The sequence below is a fragment of the Miniopterus schreibersii genome (assembly GCF_964146895.1).
Source record: "Miniopterus schreibersii genome assembly, chromosome: 2".
Lineage (NCBI taxonomy): Eukaryota > Metazoa > Chordata > Mammalia > Chiroptera > Miniopteridae > Miniopterus > Miniopterus schreibersii.
In genome coordinates, this window is record NC_138102.1 from 149,790,679 (window position 1) to 149,810,547 (window position 19,869).

The 19,869-nt window shown below is 39.0% G+C and overlaps 1 protein-coding gene across 1 annotated transcript in view; it reads right to left on the reverse strand.

Annotated features, from left to right (window-relative positions):
• Nucleotides 1-19,869, reverse strand: part of LRRK2 (leucine rich repeat kinase 2) — a 118,504-nt gene that overhangs the window by 19,379 nt on the left and 79,256 nt on the right. Inside the window, exons 32-41 of the mRNA XM_081127291.1 lie at nt 18,783-18,984; nt 17,388-17,476; nt 15,037-15,224; nt 13,995-14,149; nt 12,873-13,019; nt 12,542-12,733; nt 11,756-11,902; nt 10,780-10,880; nt 7,361-7,551; nt 2,131-2,291 (exon numbers count right to left, since the gene is read on the reverse strand). Coding sequence (XP_080983417.1) covers nt 2,131-2,291; nt 7,361-7,551; nt 10,780-10,880; nt 11,756-11,902; nt 12,542-12,733; nt 12,873-13,019; nt 13,995-14,149; nt 15,037-15,224; nt 17,388-17,476; nt 18,783-18,984 — 1,573 coding nt within the window. The remainder of the gene's footprint in view (nt 1-2,130; nt 2,292-7,360; nt 7,552-10,779; nt 10,881-11,755; nt 11,903-12,541; nt 12,734-12,872; nt 13,020-13,994; nt 14,150-15,036; nt 15,225-17,387; nt 17,477-18,782; nt 18,985-19,869) is intronic.

Below are 19,869 nucleotides of genomic sequence, written 5' to 3' on the forward strand. Positions count from 1 at the left end.
AGAGAGTTCCAGCCCAGAGTACAGGGAAGGGGAATGCAAACAGAGCCACCTCCTGCTCGCCACCCCTGAGTTGAGAAGACAAAGCAAAGTCCAAGAAAGCAAAGGTAGCTAGGACTGTGCCAGGCACCGTGATAAACACTATATGGATTTCTCATTTAATTTTCACAACAATCCCCTAAGATAAATGCTATTATTAGGTCCTATTGCCTCACCCAGGAGAAAAGCTGGGAATGTCTCCAGTCTAATATAGTACAGACAGCCAGTACCCCAGCAGCTTCAGAATCCACTACAGTGCCTCGGATGTGCACCACCAAGAAAGATTAATGTAAAGAAATGGCAATGCTTTTTAAAATTTGAAAATAAGTCTAAACTCTGTTCATATTTACTTACTCTCAGGAACTTCTAACGTGGGCCAGATTGAGAGCCCCTCTCCACAACTACTAAAACAGAACTGGAAAGGCTACCGCCCCAGTGAACGCATTTTGTAAAGCTCTGCATGTTATCTAATGAACAGCCGAAACTGAAAAACCCTCACTAAACAGCCCTCCGTCTTCCATCTACCACTTAACCCCACACCAGATTTCCCGCAGTTATCTGAATAAGACAACCTTACTACCTTTTGCCCGAATGTCTCCTTCCACTCTTTTTTCCCTTTTTTCCAGCCTCCAGCTTATCTGTAAGATATAATCCCAGAGTCCCCTTCCCTATGAAGGAAGCCCCGACGGCGCCCAGCTCAGGGGATCACTCGCTCCTTGGGGCTGTCGCTAGACCTTGAAGTAGATCCCCTACTGACACTGACCCCGTGCTGTATGATGACTCACTTCCAGCTTGAGTTCTCCTGGCGGGATGTGTGCTTCTGGAGGGTAACATAATTCACACACATTAATTCTGAAATTCACTAGAGTAATTGTTAACATGCTCGGGGCAACTGCAATATGACAGACCTTGTTCTATGCTATTTCTATGATTACTTCATTTCATCCCAACCACCCCATGAGATAGGCATTATTTTCCTCATCACAATGTACAGCAATGAAAACTGAGCCCCAGAAAGTGAGTCTTAATGAACACCAAACAGCTATTAAGCAGCAGCACCAGTTACGGCATTTGGTAAACTTTCAATAAATTATTACCAAATGCATGAATAAATAAACAATAAATGATCATTTTCCCTTGGAGAATTATCATAACAATTATGTTAAAATAATGGGGGCAGCGTGACTCACATCTAAAACATGTCTAAAAACTAGTTTTAGAAATAATTTTTCAGATAAGCCTGATTTAACAAATGCAATGAGTGTATAAAGAAAACATGCATAGATCAAAATATGAGAAATTTATGAACGGTGTCTTACCATATTTCACATAGTGCACAGATGCATATATTTTCCTTTTTCACTTTCAGAGAAGTATGAGTAGAACCTGTTTCATAATCTCTATCAGATAATAGTGTATAAGCAAAGACTTCACATTTTTATTTACCCAAAGACTGTTGTATTTCTATGGATGAGTTGAAACCATCAGTCAGCAACCATCTCAGTCAATAGCGCAGCTGTCACGGGATCCAGAATTGTCACCCCCAACAGGATATAATATATCCATTTGTCTGAGTTAGAGTTAAAGGTCTCCAAGTTATTTCAAGTTGAAAGAATCCATCCCATGTTTACCTTTCAACATGTGGACAGACGCCTCCCTGCGGTCCCTGCCAATACCTGAGCTGCTTCCGAGTTACGAAAACGGGTGTGTGAACCTGAACCCAGCTTGCCCCATCTTTAGGTAGGGGTCAGCAGTCCCCAGGTGGAGCTTTTGCTGTTCCTTTTTACCATCTCCAGAGTACGTAAACGTTCTAAAAGTCCAACTTTTAAAATATAACTTGACGCAAAATAGTCTCTCTTTTTTGTGTGTTTTTTCCCCCTTGAAAATCACATCAGTTGATTTTTTTTTTTTTTTGCCCTACAGAATACAGTGATCAAAATTATAATGTACCGGTCACCACTGTTCAGACAATAAGTACAGTCTCTGTACACAGTGACACAGGCTCCGGGGTTCTCTTCGCTCTCCTGACCTCGCAACTGAAGACACCGGTTCCCACCTGGAAGAGGGAACTGTGAAGCGAACCCCACCACCTACCGGGTGTGCCCTCTGATGTCTTGATCCCCATTCTGCAGCAGTACTGGGCAATCCCATAGTCAGCGATCTTGGCGATGATGGCAGCATTGGGGTACAGGGTGAAGAGCAGGACGTTGTGGGGCTTCAAATCACGGTAGATAATCATGGCTGAATGGAGGTATCTGCCAGAAGGGGCACAGGTAATCTTATTAAAATGTGATTACATGATTATAAGCTTTGTCATGATTTCCTGAAATATGTATGTCCATTACGTAAAACATTAAAAATTCTGTGCCAAATTTGACCCTCAAAGTTAAGAGAAGGAAGTCCAATCCTATAAAGCAAGCTTATCTTCAACACACACACACAATAAAATCAAAACAGATCAATCCTGATAAGTGAATAATTTATACTTAAGGCACAACCACTTTAAACAAATTTACCAGTTTTTGGAGACTTTTCTTTCATATACCTTAATAATTACTTAAAAGGAATTCTAAATTTCCTCAATGATCATATGAGTATTACAATTAGTTTAAAATGTAAATATGTTTAGTAAAAGTTGATAGGATATTGTTGTGACTCCCATTTACTTAATAGTTTTCATTTTCTTAAAACCATATAGAAATTTATCTAAGATTTTTACACTCTCTCAACTCCATTTCTCTTTTGATATTTATTTTTTCTGACTAAAATGCTTCCTAATTTTTGGAAAATATCTTCTGCTTTTCAATAACAATAATTCAAAATAAAACACTTTCCTAACTATCAATGTTGTATTCTTTTGAAGACCTAACTTACTTTAAACCCAATTCTATTACAAATTAAGGTTGACAAATAACATTTTGGATGAGAGTTGGAGTAAGTAAAACATTTTCTTGGGAAAGGTTATGTTAAAGCCATTCAACCACAGGCAACTAGAGCTGGATACTGATGATAAAGGTTCAAAACTAGTTAATATAAAAACAAAATAAAGGGTTTGTTTGGGGTTTTTTGTTGTTGTTTTCATTTTATTTCATTTTCCCCCCCATCACTGCAGCTCCTGTGGAAAGCAGTCTGGAGTTACCTAAAAATATTAAAAATGGAACTGCCTTCTGATCCAGTGATCCCACTTCTGGGAATTTATCCGAAGAAACCCCAAACACTAATTCAAAAGAATACATGTACCCCTATGTTCATTGCAGCATTATTTGTAAAAAACAAAATGAAGTTTTCAACTCAACCAGGTCTTGTCTATTCTGGAAACGTGGCCAGAGGGCTACTACTGTGCTCCAGCTATGAAAGTAACTACTATTGCCTTTCCTTCCACATCCACAAAGCTCAGACTTGCCCCAACTGTCTTCCCTGTCCTACAATGTCAAATCTGCTATAGCTCTCCATGTAATCTTACAAATTTATCAAGACCTACATTGCAGGAACAATTTTTCACAGTTCTGAATTGAGGTAAAGATAAATCTTTTGTTTGTTTGTGGTTTCTAGTTTGGGATCCCATTATATCAGTAAATATTTACTCCATTATCTCGTATCAATCACTGCCAGAGGGACTAGGAGGAGCAGGGTGGAAGCAACGCCCTGAAATTTCCATTGCATGGTGGCCTAGAGTGCATGCATCGTTGAATTGCATCAACTAATGCAGCTGAAGAGTCTTTCTCTTCCAGGATGTAGTTAGGGCGGTTTGACATTAAGCCTATTCTTTTCGGTATACATATTTTTGGCTGAAAAATAAGATAAATGTACTAATGAATTTGACCTTAACAATAAGTAATGGACATGAAAGAAAAATTTACTAAGGGCTTACGGAAAGGCCATTACTCACTTCTGCCCTGCTGAAGAGAAAGCTGGGAGATTAAGAAGAAATTTAAAGCCAAGTAATGCACCTTGAATCGCATCCAAGCCCTTCAGAATGCACACCTCTTACAGAACAGTCACAGAACACAGACTTTCAGAACTCTCGCAGAGGTTAAAAAAACAGCTCAACTTAATTTGGAATAATGTCAGTGGGAAGAAAAGATTATCTGGGTTACTTAAAACGTTCAATTATAGAATTTAATCTTTGGAAGTACAGTTTTAAGAACTTTTAATAGAATAGCAAAATAACGTTTGAAATAGTGACAAGTGCAGGTCTTGCCTTACTGAAAACATTTCAGCCACGATTTATGCAATATGTGACAATGAGCATTATTAGATACTTTATATTAAAAACTAGTCTAAACACAGTCATTCATTCATCATGATCATCATCAGTGTATCCTAAGGGATTACAATCTAAAAGGAGAAACAGGGGCTCTAACAACGCTGCAGAAATATGGTGAGTGCAATGCTAGGGAAGCCAGAGAGAGAAAAGCACAGAGGTACAGATAGCAAAGCAGGCTCTCCCACTATGCTGTAAATATTTATGTTGATAAGAATAATATAATTTCTACTTTCCCCTCTTCAGCCCCTAACACCAAGTCTTACATGGAGTGGACACAAGAAACGTGTTACAGAGGCCACTGTTCATGGTGCCGTTGAGCTTCATTGCACAGATAGTATGTGAGTAAATTCTAAAGAAAAGGAGTTCTCTTGGCAGACTAATTTGTGGAAAGAGAGGAATGACAAATGCAAAGATAGACATGGATGTCAATGAAATGTCAAGACCTCCAGCATGGTTAGAATGTAGAGTGAGGGCAGTGGAGTGGCAGGAGGCTAGAGAGGCAGGCTCATGACACACATAAAGAGTTCTGATGCTACACCAAAGAATTCGGAGGCACTCTGTAGATAACCTGAAGCTACCAGGAAATCTCAAGCATAATTATATTTTTATTTTAGAAGAAATATTCTGATAATTTCCTGGAAGTACTAGACCAAAGCAACAGTAATAGAACAAAAATAAATGAAATGATTTAAAAGATCATGATGTCAAACAGTACAAAATCTGGTGGACAAATGGATACTTACTTTTTGGGAAGGGGGTTGGTCTGGAAGTGACCACAAGGATCTTTGTTGGCAAGCAGGAGATACAAGAGAGAGAAAAGATTGACAGGGAGCAGAAGTAATAGAGAAAGTAAATCAATGTTGAATGTATTGAAATATAGAAATTTATGGGAAATATAAGTGACTATATCTTCATGGTAGTTGAGAATTATGACAAAGCTCCAAGAAGCAGACTGAAGTAAAGATGTAAACTAACAGCTGAAGGCAAGCCTGTGGAACAGAGAACCTGTAAGGTGAAGCAGCAGAAGTGCTTGCATGTCACTGTAACAGCTCCATCACTGAAGGGATGCCAAAGGAGTGTGGTTTCACTGCCTCTTTCTACCTCTGTATATATAGCTCTATGCTAAAATATATCTGGAAAGACAAACCTTAATGCTGAGTTTTACTTAGTGCCGGTGGAAGATTGATAGCTACTGATATCTGCTACCCTCTTGGTCACAAGATCCAGAGAGCTGTCTTGACATTATGCTCAGAACAAATCAAGCAAATCACAGGAAAATATGCTGCGATTTCATTTACTTCATCAGAAACTAGTGGATTTGCTTTTTAAAGTAAGGTCTCAGAGAACCAGAAAAAGTTATTTTAGAGATGACATCTTTTAAACAGTGGTGAATAAAAAAATAACGATTCTCCATTTTATAAATAAGCAGTCTGGGGATTATATGGAAGAATTAGGGGGGGAACTAGGATGTGGAGTTAGTTAAATTAAGCAAAGTGACCCAGGCAGCTCTAAAACACGAGGCCTAGTTGCACTTTATCTAGATTAACATAAGGGTCCCCCTGGTGTTCAAAAGCAGGTATATCAACCCAAACCCAAATCTGCATTCCTGTTTCATTTAATAATCTGTATGTTTTACAGTGGCTTCTGGACTCTTTCAGGAAGGGGAATCTACTTATTTTATGCACTTATTATATTATCTGTGTGTTACCAAGAGTTAATCCTCGGGTATTTTTGTCTGTGAGCAGTGTTCACTTGTTTTCCTCAGCGTCCATTCCATTTACCTTTCTGGATACTGCCTGAAAGGAACAGACTCACTATTTCAGAAAGGAAAAAAGAGAAGGAAATTTGCATTCACTGTGTGGCAACTCTGCCAGGCGCTGTTTTCCTCCCTCTCTCCCCAGTGTTAACACATAGTGACCGAGGCCCCGCTGTTCTAGGTGCTGGGGATGCAACAGTGAATGACACGAAATGTTCCTGCTATTGTGACCCTTGGACTCTAGTGGCAAAGACAGATGAGACAGGATTTTTTAAAAATAAAAAGCTAAAGAATCCCAGTCTGCAGTAAGTAGTATAGGTACTAGCGAGGCGTGAGGTGGTCAGACATCCCCTCTGAGAAGAGAGCTGAATGAAACGAGAAGCGAGCCAGTCGGATAGAAGGGCTATCCCACCCTGGTGGAGAGAAGGGCTGGGGTAAAAGCTCTGGCGTGTTCAAGACACCTCAGGAGGCGGGGGGCTGAGCACAGCGACCAGAACTGGAGGCCAGAGAGGGCTGAAGACAGGAGGTCGACTTGGTCCAACTTCCCCGGCAGAGAACAGACTATCTGAGGCTCAGGTGAGGGGAGGCCAGCGGTGCGGACAGGACAGGGGCTGGGAGGCCGGAGCTGGGACAAGTTAGGAGAAGGAGCTGCAGTCACATGTATTTTGGCAGCAGAGCTGAAAACATCTGCTGGAGGGTTAAGTGTGGGATGTGAGAGAAGAAAGGAATGAAGGGTGGCTCCAAGGGAAAACACCGAGGAGATGAGATGGGAGCTGGGGAAGGTGGGAAAACCAAGGCTTTAACTTGGGCTGTCTTCGATTATCACAAAAAGTAATCACCGTTTACAGACTATTCAAAATAATCAAGAGACATAAAGTCACAGCTACTAAGTGTGTGGAGCAGGGATCTGAACAACCCACATCTCTCTCGTCGCTTTCAGAAATATGGACTCACCTTTGCTATTATAATCACCCATGCTAGCTGGCACTTTCCTTGACAATTGAATGATGGTCTTTAGTTTTTTAGAAGAGATTGGTCAGTGCAAGATCACGGGCTCTGGAGCAGGATGCCTGGGCTCAAACTCTACCACCACTAGCTAGGAGGCCCCACAGAGAGTTTGTACTCCGGTTTTATCAAATTTTCAAAGTCAATCAGGGAAATGGTAGTTTTTCACCCAAATGTTTTTGGAAATGTTACAGGACACATTGTTGGTGGGAAGTGCTGTTCCCAGAGCCTGGGAGTAAGTTTGGGTTGACACTCGTCATGTGCCACGTGGGAAACCACATGACCTAATGAGTTACCTCAAGCCGTCAGCTACATGGAGTGCGATCCTGTGCTGCAGGGTCCTCGTGAGACTGGCTTTGTCCTGCTGAAGCAGGCGATCCAGGGAGCCCTTGGAGGCCAGCTCCATCACCAGCATCCGAGGACGGATCCCAGCCGCCAGCAAAGATATTAAGCTGGGGTGGTGGAGGTGGCAAAGCACTACCAGCTCCTGCAAAAGTAAAAAATCATTTCAGAGCAATAGGACATCAGTGTTGACCCAAGTATCTCCTTCCTTAAGTGGATCAACACCTTGAGCATGGTTTTCTCTGGGTGATTAAATTATAGAAAACTTTGTTTTTCTGTGAGCTTTTCTATATTTTCCACATTTTCAGGAATAAACAGCTGGTTTTAAAACTATGCTGTGAATTAAAATTTTAAGTTCTATTTTCCCTTTTTCTCAGCTTTTATCAGAATATTCAATGCAGGGACAGTACACGCATGTGGTCACGCTAATAGGTCACGGCAATCTTACCTACTGAACCCTAGTTAGCCCCAGAATCCTTCTCAGCCCAGGACTCTGAGTTGCCACCGCTAATCAACTGTAACTGCCTTGTGAGGCACAACCTGGCTGTCATCTCTGGTTTGACTACCAGAAGTTTGCTGAGGGCACTAAGAAATATATGCTATGGCCCCCATCTGAAAACTCCTCAGAAATAGATGGTATCACTCTCCTGAACACTCTCTAATGACTTCCCGTGCTCTCAGATTAAAGTCCACATACTTACACAGCCTTGGTGGCCTGGCCTGATCTCGCCCAGCCCACCTCTCAGGCCCATCCCCTCTCTCCTCTTCATTCACCACCCCTTGACCACACTGGCGTTGGTTCAACCCGACTCACGCCCAGCTCCTTTCTTACAGCCCTAGGTTCTCTGCCTTTGCTGACCTCTCTGCCCAGGAATCCCTTCACCCTTCACAGAGCTGGAGACTTCCTGCCATTCCGATCTTAGCTCAGACACTATCACTTCCTCAGAGTGACCTGCCTTGGATCACCCTAACTAAAGCAGTCCCCACCTGCCACAATCTCTCTCCAGTCCAAAGCAGGGATGCCATATGAGTCTGAACAGAGAGGTCTCCATTCTGATTCCATTTTTTTCTAGACCACACCACAGGAAACTTTACAATCTCCTTTATGACACTGCTGTTTTTTTTTAATTCCACATATGCTTCCTTTTGCATATTTCACTTTACTCAGAAACTGTAATTTAGGTGAAATTTATAGCTTAGCTGGTTTTAAATTGATTCGTGTTTTCAACTGTGACTTTTGCAGAAGCTCTGATTCCTAACAACCAGCTTCAAAGACGGGAAGGATCGGTGCCAACTGCATTCATTAGGAACCCGAAGTGTGTGGAAATCTGCCAGCTGAACAAGAAAGGTGGAAAGCCCTGAGAGGGGCTTTTCCAGAGCAAAGGCTCCAGACAAAAGCTTAGAGGATAGAAATATATTTTCTCCTATGTCTGATGAGCTCAGTTGGATAAAACAGATGAGAGCAAGTCAAGTTAACTCTGCTTTCTTGCACAGACACAGGCAGGAGCCTAATCCAAATTTTTTCTCCTAGAAAAGGAACTCACTGAGAGATAGACAGCAATGGATCGGCCACAGTTCCTGACCACTGGGAGAATGACCCTCTAAGGGCAGCACAAACACTAAAGTGTTTTCCTTTGCTTTGCTTTTTTAAAAATTTTATTTATGATTTTATTGATTTCTTTTTAGAAGAGAGAGAGAGAGAGAAACAATGATGTGAGAAACATCAATCGGCTGCCTCCCATACGCACCCTGACCAGGGATCGAACCCACAACCTTTTGGTGTCCAGGATGACACTCCAGCCAGCTGAGCCAGGACTCCTTCCTTTTTTCTCTCTCTCTTAAAGAACATGCACATTACTCACACTCTGTTTCTATTCCTTCTACCATTCCCTTGGCTCCCCTAGCTGCCTATGTGCTAATCAGTCCTGTATACATTTTTAGTGTTCTGATTTCCAACAGAGTTCCCTGAGCACATTGCCTAAAATTTGAAACATACATTGATGACTAATGACCTAGGCTGAAAAATCATTTCTATAACAAAACGTCTACAGATTGAAAGATATTGTGCCCAGATTTGGTTCACAGACTCGCTCTGCATACAGAATATTTGTTAGCTTATACCTAGAACTATAGTGTGACTTTTGGTATTAATAATTAAAGTTACTCCAGGATATTTCACACAGACATAAAATTATTTTAATTTTTTCAGAGTAACTAATATATTATAACTGCGCATTCTCTAAGTTATTGAGATTCCGATTCAGGCACAAAGTATTTTTTTAAATGAATCAAGTGCAAAAGAAACGATGAACAGATTCAAAAATACAGTTGAGCCCTGGTCAGTGCGGCTCAGTGCACAGAGCTGTGGCCCGCAGACCGAAGGGTCTCGGATTCGATTTCCGGTCAAGGGCACGTACCAGGGTTGCAGGTTCGATCTCTGGCCCCAGTCTGGGCGCATGAGGAGGCAGCCAATCGATGTGTCTCTCTCACACTGATGTTTCTCTCTGCCCCTTTTCCCCTCCCTCTCTCCTTTTCACTCTCTCTGAAAAGTGATGAAAAAATATCCTGGGGTAAGGATTAAAAAAATAAATAAAATACAACTGAGTTCTGGTATAAGATGGCAGAATTCACATTGGATTTTACCACTCCTCTCACCCTGTCTCTCTCCCTCATTCCTACTTTCAGGAAAACCTCAGAAAAAAAGAAATGAATCCCCACCAGTACTCAAAACAAGAGAGGGTACTGGAGTGACCACTCTTGGTTATGCATTCAACATCCATTCGCCTTTCTTTCTTTCTAAGACTACCCTGATTTTTGCTGAGGTATCCAACCTTCACCCATGCAGTCCATCAACTCTGGGGGGAACTGACCCAACTCCAGCCTCAGGGAAAGGTGGGAATATTCTACCCTTCCACCCTATTACCATAGTGATCGGTTCAGTAATAGAGGCTTAAGCCAATCAGCACACAGCACTGCCTTGAATATAAGTCCTTGTTGAGAAAAGAACATGTGACTTAACTGAGGTCAAGAAAAGTTTTTAAATGGGCTACTGTGTATGGATTTTGGTTTCTTTGAAATACAAGACCTCAAAAGAGGTACCCACTTTTCTTCTGTACATGTAGGATATAACTGTGAAGCCTGGGAACAAGAATTCTCAGAAAACTGTCTTTTCTTTGTTTTCAACAAGAGAAACGGAACAAAATATTTTTCCTCCATGAAGAAAGGACAAAGCAGGATTTATTTCATAGTTAAACGTTAGTAAACCTTTAGGGAAAATGTAGTCATCACTTTGCATTTTCACAGACATCTGCAATACAAGAGTTCCAGGAGATTAACAACGTATGAACGAATGTAACGTTACTGGCTTTCTTACTTGTCGTAACAGTCTAAGTGATGTGTGCTTGTTAAAAATCTTCACAGCCACCTCTTCTCCTTCATAGGTTGCTCGATAAACTGATCCAAAACTGCCATCACCTTTCGAAAAGAAAATACAAAGCACGTAAATTAATCTGTCCAAGCAGAGAAACTAAATTATGTCTGTTGTAATCACATCTGTTGCATGCTTGAAGATAAATCTGACACATTTGTTTCATTGAATCAAGTCTACTTTAAAGATTTCTCTTCCTCCTTCTCTATAAACTAGGGTGCAACTAAAGATCTTGCCCCTCAGTCTCCCTGTCTTCCATCTACACACTCCCTACTCAATGACCTCACCCGCTCCCTAACTTAATCTATCCCTATAGACAGAGAACGTTCACATTTCACAAGCTACCTCCTGAACTCTACTGACAACTTTGTGTTGGGGATTTCCATTGGCCTACTTTTCCAAATCTCACATTCCATCAAAAGGAATATTCATGATCTTTTCTCCAAATCAGTTTTTATTCCACCTTCCACATATCTGATAAAAACAAAACTCTTTTTGTGATTATTATGGAGTCAAAATGGAAAATTATCATAGCTCTTTGCCCCATGCCTCGCCTCAAAGCTAACTTGCAACCCACTTTGTCTTTTTGAGTCTGAAAAATGGCTGCATCACTCAATCGAAAATCTCTTTATTTGCCTCCCAAACCCTGGCAATTAAAGCAAATAGAAGGATATATTTCACAAATATATGTGCTTCCACGCTAGTCCCATCCTCATCTTGAATCTAGTCTACTAGAGTGTGTGCAAAGCAAATTCTATATCTGTAACATATTACTTTAAAATATATCATTTCAAAGGAAAAAAATCATGACAAATATATGAAGACACAAAATAACATAATACAATTATATTTGAAAACTTTATAGCTTATTAGGAAAAAATTGCATCCTAATTTTTATTCTGAAACCGACATAAATAGTTACCTAAGAGAAACTCTGGAGCTTGTTCAAATTCCAGTCCATCACTATTCAACATAATATTTCTAGGCAGGTCAGCCAAAATCAAGTCAGGAGCAATCTGAGATATTGGAATGGTGAGCCTTGGTTGATCTGGATTTATGAGGAGGTCTCCTAAGAAGTACATAAAACATTAAAAAAAACTTTAAAGGATGCATATAAATTTGTGATTATGAGTTTCAAAACTGTCCTATCATTTCCAATCAGTCTTTTAGGTTTTCTTACCACGCCTATTTTTCTCTAAAAAATTTTAGAAAGTTTTAAAGGTTAAATTAATATCTATCAGAATTTTAAAACCTCATTTCTAGGTTCACTCACTAGAAAGTAGAATTCTGAACTGCCTGACCAGCCAATATCTGCCTAGGAAATTATCTATTCTCTACTTTTGCCACATGCATATGTCAGCCATATTATGTGGCTGACATGTTGCTGAGTTATTTCCATGAATCACATCTATTTTTATTTTTAACAATTTTGTGAAGTACTTTGGTTAGTCTTCCCATCTCACAGATGAAGTTACGCTGCTCAATGTGCCAATAGTCATCCTTGCAAACCAACATTCTTCTGATTCTAGAACACATGCTCTTGCTGGTGATAAATATGATCCACTTTTCTGACCTGTCACTATAACTGAATGTAGTGACCTCTAACTCATCCCTCATGGACAAGAATAATTCCTACATTTATTACAAAACTCACTTTGTAATACTGAAAGGTCACTTAAAAACATCTGTAAGTTGTATCAACACATACCTTCCTCTGCTTTCTTCATCAAGTCATCCAGTAAGATTTTCTGATGTTCTTCATCATCATTAAAACTATATAATGCCCATTTCTTCAACAAAGTTTCTCCTTCCCCACAAATATCAATCTCCAGTAACCCAGGAAACCATTCTTCCATGAGAGAATCAATGTGGTCCACAACTTGGCCCAAGAGAATACAGCCTGCATAATCCAAAGAAGAGCTCATCACCAACCTGCAGGACTTTATTGTCACAAAGCTTAAAAAAAGGAACTATGAAGTTAAAAAGCTGTTTAGATTTCCTCAGTGGTACTATCAAAAGTTTTGAATTGATTTCCTTACCTTTTCTACACGAAGGAACTGTAATTTTTAGGAAACTCTCTGGATGATTATCTAAGACTTCAGATCCTACCAGACAATAAGCTTCAGGAGACCAATTCAAGTAGATGCCTTGTCGCCAGTACATTCTGTTTGGGCGAAGCGCTCGTTCTGAAAAAAATTTAAATGGACCCAGGAGTATCCATTAATTATTAACTACTTGATAAATTAAAGGGTGAAAAAAATCACTGCACATACCCCAAATGACAGTAATAAAGATATCTGTGTTGGGGGGAAAAAGTATTGAAATAATTATTGGTAGTCCTCATCTTAGCTATTAAATACGATGCTAAATATTTTTATCCTTAATTTTGCAATTAAATAAACAAAATTTCCAGTAGATAACTTAAGATAGATTTCAGGTTCATGGAGTTTAGTTTAATGTTTAACAGGTGAAGAAAGCGAATTAAAAATAAGTTGCCATAACTTTTAAAAAGAAGTTGGTAGTCATACAAAACCAAAACTTCCTGAATGTTTTAATGCAATATAACTACCTATATGCTGATTAAGTGCAAGTAAGATATGGTTTATTTCAGGAAACAGGAAGGGCTGCATCCTGAAACCTGTGTTCAATCTTTTTTTAAACCCCTCAGGGACTGTGCAGTAGAATGGAGCTACTACAGTCCCTACGCTGAATGGGCTGAAGGGTCAGGATGTTACACTTGAGTAAAACTCCCGGACTTTGCAGTTGTCATTCCTAGTTTTCCTTTGTTCATTTGTGTGTGTGTGTGTGTGTGTGTGTGTGTGTGTGTGTCTGTGTATGTTTAAACCAAAAACTCCTAGTAATCCATCTTTTAAAATTATTGTTTCTAATCTGCTTTGCCATAGAAAGAAAAATATTCATATACTTCTTATAATTGTCTAAAATACGAACAAATGGGCTTTGAGTGAGGACCTGAGGAATTTTATTCTTGACAAATTGCATACATTTATTTGAGTATGTCTTTATAATGGCCAATTGAAGTCTTATGAGCTGATTTTCTGATTTTCAGGTGTCTTACAAATAAGTTAACTGTGAACATGACCTGTTAGTTTTAATATGCTTTCCCCTAACTTCTCTAAATACTGTCATCATTAAACACTTACCTCTGCCTGAAAGCATGTAAGGTGAAATTTCAAGTAATCGATTGATTAATCTCGACCAAAATCCCATCGGAAAATAAGGCATTTCGTACAGTCGAATGATAATTTCAGAGTTCTCACAGTGGGGAAGCTCTATCACAGGCCTGTGGTCAGACAGACTAAATGGAAAACGACATCATCATTCTTCAGCTTCACAAAACACCCAACCACGCTGACCAAAGTGCTTTACGACTTGAAATTGATGAACTGACGCTAAATATTCTAAGCAATTGTACTTTTTATGTTTTTATGCTACAAGCCCTTCCTATTTTAAAAATTCAATAGTTAACTTAATCAATTCAAATGCATGCTCAGATGTAGCAGGTGCATGAATTTTTTTCAGTATTCTTATTTATACTAATAAATTATTACAATTAATTATGCACAGACAAGTATCAAGCAAGGGATTATATAAAACTTGAAAAGATTGCATGTCCTAGAAAAAAGTGTGTATCTATTTTTAGAATAGGTCACTATCCATCAATCAATGCAATTTGCACTTTTAAATGTCAGATTATTTTCTAACATTCCCCAGGTGCTTCTAAAGCAGTAAGAAAAATCTCTATAATACAGGGCTAGAAATTAGGCCCCCATTGTGTTTCCCCTCTCCTCTCAAAATTCACTGCCATAAATTCTTTTAAGACTCTGGTAAAAACTCACTATCTTCCCCAGAACTTGTTTAATATACTTGTCTCTCATTACCATGTAAGGAGATACACACACACGAACACACACACACACAAAATAATCTCCACTATTTACCTTTCTTAATTAAACAGCTGTAAACCAAACAGTAATTATAGACATAAGTCACTTACTCTATCTTTAAAATGTCAAATGTAATGTTTTCATTAAAAGTAAATGTTGTACTTCAGAATAAAATTTATACAATAAGCAAAAATAAGACAGTACATTAATCATAGATCAGAGTTATTTTAACAATCAAAACAATATAACAGATGGCGAGTTTCCACAGGGAAATTAAATGTTTACATTTTTGGTTTACCTGCTTGGAACCAGCAAATATTCTTCTCCTATTGGCAAGGCGATCTGAAATTTTTCTAGGAGTTTAAAGTACTGTTGCATGTAGTTCTTTGGAAATCTCTTTTTCTTTGAAAGAAATTTTTCCACATCTTTACGTGAAATAATCCCTTTAGGGTGTTTTGGGCAGCCTTCCACTTTCACTGTCAAAATCTGAAAGATTTAAACTTATAATCACTGGAATTTACTGTCTGAAAAGTTTTGAATTTAAAGTATTTTGTGTCACTTTGCTCAATGAAAATAATCAGAAGAATTTTAACATTGTCAAATACAACACAGGACCTAAACCTCACTAGCTAGCAGCCATGTTCCCTAGAAGCCCAGTAGGGCATCCACTCCACTCAAAAAAACCATCCACTCAAAAAAAAAGCATCCACTCCCTCAAAAAAATTACTGAGTGAATTCAGACGAGAAATTATGAAGATCCTCTGAAACCAATGGAGCTCAAGCCTTCCCGAGCTCCAGTCAACAGACCACTCTCATACCCCACATTCTTCTTATCACAGTTTCATTGATAATATATTTCTAGGGAAATGATCTTCCAGACTGTGTTATCACCACTAGCTTGTAATAAAAATGTCCCTTTATATTTATGTAATAGAAGATGGTTTTCATCAATGAGAAGAGAGGCAGTATAGGACAGCTTGCTAATTTTCAAACAGAGTAACTGCCGAATTTTGCTGGACTCCACTCAGAGTCGGTATCTACCCATAGGTCTGGGATGGGGTTTGAGGATCTGCTTTTTTAACAAGAAGCCCATATGATTCTAATGTGGAGACCATGCTGTGAGCTTTGATCATCACTGCAGTTAAAAACATCAGGCAGGCCCTGGTCAGTTGGCTTAGTTGGTTGGAACTAAGGGTAGCGGGATGGATTCTCAGTCAGGGCCCATGCCTAGGTTGCAAGTTCGATCCCCAATCGGGAAACCAATTGATGTTTCTCTCCCACATGGATGTCTCTCCTCTCTCCCCCCCCCCCCCCCCCCGCACTTGCACTCTCTAAAAATCAATGGAAAAAATATCCTCAAGTGAAGTATCATAAGAGATTTGAGTACAGGTCACAATGACTCTAGGGTTGGTGCTCCCCACCACTCACTTGACTGGCTCCATTCTCATTTAGCAGATGAGTAAAATCACACTTCCCATGGCATATGTACAGAAGGATGAGAAATCTACCTAATCATAGCTACCAAAATAGTAATAGCTACCACATTACAAGTAATTGCCAATTAAGATAAAGTTTCAATATGCTCTCAAGTTCTGTGTTATAGGATTTAGACCCAAATAAGTTCCTTTTTTTAATCTTAGATGGAATTTAAAAGCTATCATTCAAGATTATCTAAGGGAATTGAATTACCATTATGGTTTAATTAGAAGAGAGACTTCTAATGTAAAAAGACAGAATCACTTAAGGGATCCAGAGAGCCACATGCAAAACTATAAATTATAGTCATAAACCAAATAATTGTCAGTGAATACACATGCTAGAGACATCCTCCCTGAGCTCACCTCTGTTTAGAAGGGTAATTTTGCATCCCCAGCAATACTTGGTAATGTCTGAACACATTATTGGTTGTTATAACTAGGAAGGTGCCACTATTATCTACAGGGTAGAGGCCAAATATGCTGCTATTATCCTATAATGCACAACAAAGAATTCTCTGGCCCTAAGAGTTGATGGTGTTGATGTTGAGAAACCCTGAGCTGGTATGTTCTCCTTGAGTGATTTTCTGTAGTAAGCCTAAATTGATGGATTATTATAACTAATTAATATAAACTCATTGGTAATTATCATTGGCAGAAGAAATAATCTTCCATATGAAATATAAATGGAGAAAAGATAGCTATTACTACTGCCATCCAAAGTTTTCAAAAACTGAAAGCATTTAGAACTCAGATCATTCCTCTCAAGAGTCAAAACTCCCCCCCATGTTGTCTAGATAAAGGTTTCAGAGGCTCAACAACCCAATTTTCTCATATATATTTACCCCAAGGATTTTCATGAAGCTTTCATTCAAATGACTGAGTCAATAACCAAGTCAAAGATATAATCAGGATCTAGGGAAGCGCCATGGAACACAGTGGTACAAACACTCGTCATTAAAAACATTAAAGAGGTTAAAGTGAACCCTCAGGTACCTTCCCTTCTTCCACGAAGCTCTTCTTTAAGCAGTTTTCTACATGAAGTATTCTACAGTTTTCTATATTCACAGTAGTTTCTATCTTAACTGAACACCAACTCTATAATACTCAATGCGCTGAGTGCCGTTTACTCTTCAATCATTACCCCCATGTCACAAAAACATAAGACACCAACCTGTGCCATGACTTTACAAAGCCACTTGGGTTCCACAAAATATAAGTTACTTAACTGCAGTGCTGGGTCTTGAAAATGAAGAAGGACCCCTGCAGTAAAAAAATCAAAGAATGAAACATGAAATTGAGACTATACAGATATCAAGAAAAAGAAAGAATTTAGTCCAACTTCCTCACTTACAGATGAGAAAACTTCAGCATAGTCAGTGGCAGAGCTGGGGCTACAACCTGGGCATCCTAGTTCTCACGCTCTAAAGTCCTGATTTTATAACAAAGTATTTTTTAACAATATACAATGATCATTTATAAGCATATTTGAGACAATGCTATATATTGCAGAGGATATATTTACAAATAAATAGAAATTCATAATTTTATTTTTTGCTTTCTAAAAATATACAATACAAAGACACACCTCATTTTTCAAATACAAGTAAGAGACACAGAACATCCTAGGGAGCTACTGGTTAAAGAATGATGGGAAGAGCCTTTGCTGATGTTGCTAAGTGGATAGAGCATTGGTCCGTGCACCGAAGGGTGTCGGGTTCAATTCCTGGTCAAGGGCACATACCTGGGTTGCAGGTTCAATCCTGGCCCCCATCGGGGAGGCAACCGATCAATGTGTCTCTCTCACATGGATGTTTCCCTCTCTCTGTCTCTCTCTCTCTCCCTTACACTCTCTCTAAAAATAATGGAAAAATATCCTCCAGTGAGGATTAACCAAAAAAAGAATGATGGGAAGAAGGAACAGATTATAATCCACATGAAAATTATTTTTCATGCAACAGAATCTAGGGACCAAAAGCAGCTTCCCAGCCACTGACCCCGGTACTACAAATCAACTCGCACAGTGCTGGGGAGGTCACACTGATCAAGCACATACTCAGCACTGAGGTCGGGTGGAGAGCCCTTCTCTGTGCGAGCACGTTGACAAGGTGTGATGTAACAGAGCAAGATCTGCACTCACAGCTGCAGCGTCTCAGGCAACCACCGAGTCTCGAAGTGCCCCACTGGGCCATTCCAATAGTTCTCTTTTCCTACAGACAAGCAACTTGCACACATACTAAATGCAGTTGATACTATGAGAGGATATGCCTTATGCTCAGGGTTCCACAGCTCCTGACTAGTCAAGTTCTAGAACCCACACGTTTTAACTCTTGCCCTTTCCACGGTTGCCCTTAGATGTTCTCCAATTTCTTTTTCTTATGACATGATCTATGATTTAACATCAGTGCACATGATGATCTTCCAAAAAGAAAAACATCAGTGGTCTATTGAAGAATTCTGAAGCTATTCTGTTAAATATTGAATATAAATTCCAGCAAGGTTTAGATCCATTTTTATAAATTACCACAGCCAAGCTTTGAAAAAATTGGAAACAAACGAACACCCAAACCTGATTCATTTAGGAAGTGAACTGCATGAGGAAGCTCATTTTCATCTAGCTGCAGTTGATTTTCTTTCACGAGTTGTAATAATCGTTTCCGGTCAATTACAGGAAATTCAATTGGCACATTTTTCCGCTCTGATAAAATGATTTTCTCGAGTTCTACGTAGCAGTCTGGAATCAGCTGCCCGACAACAGGCTGATCTCGGATCTATGTAATTAAAAATGACAAGCTGTAAAACAATGCGTTTTATTCATATATTTGTCAGGTGGTGGGTAATTCAGTGCTAACAGTTTTAAAGAAATATATTTTTAGCTAAAATCAAAACGTGATGTAAAATAATTTAAACGGTGAGGAATAAAAAAAATATTAAAATAAGAAAAATATGAACACAGAAGCCAATTTGGAAATAACTATCAAATAAAATAATATGGAACCATTTATCCGGCTATCCAGAAAACCCAGGATAAATCACTAACCATGAATAAAGGATTTTATCTCTTCTAAGACATTAACCTTATATGCGGTAGATAAGCTAACATAAGCACTCAGTATCACAGGAGCTTTTGAATATCCGCACCCTGAGGTAACAGGTGAAATTTTGTGTTTATTATTTGCAAAATGCTATATTAGTGGAATGTGCATATCAACAGTGAAGCTGGAGACAGACATGGTAGCCCCTCTCCTAAGCTATGCTACTTTGTGAAACTTTGAACTTGAGAAAATAAAAAGTCGTCTAAACACCCTGATACGAGAGGATGATTTTTGGCCTGTGACACTCTGAATTTAGTCGCTGCATACTAATTGAAAAATATGTGAAAGGAAAAAAATTTCAATGGCCTTAAGATGATAGTTCACTTAATGAAAGTCTTTTCCAATTTTTTCCCCCTGAAAATCTAATTTTAAATAGAAATACATTAACAATAGTAACTAAAATGCCTTTGAGAGCCACCAGGTGGCAACCTCTCCCCACTTCTTGACCCGTAAATATATTCGTGTATATTCTATTTACCTGACAATATCAAAATTTCTACCCAAGTTCTTAAATTCATTACAAACAGAAATTGGGTTTATAAACACACACATAAAATGTAA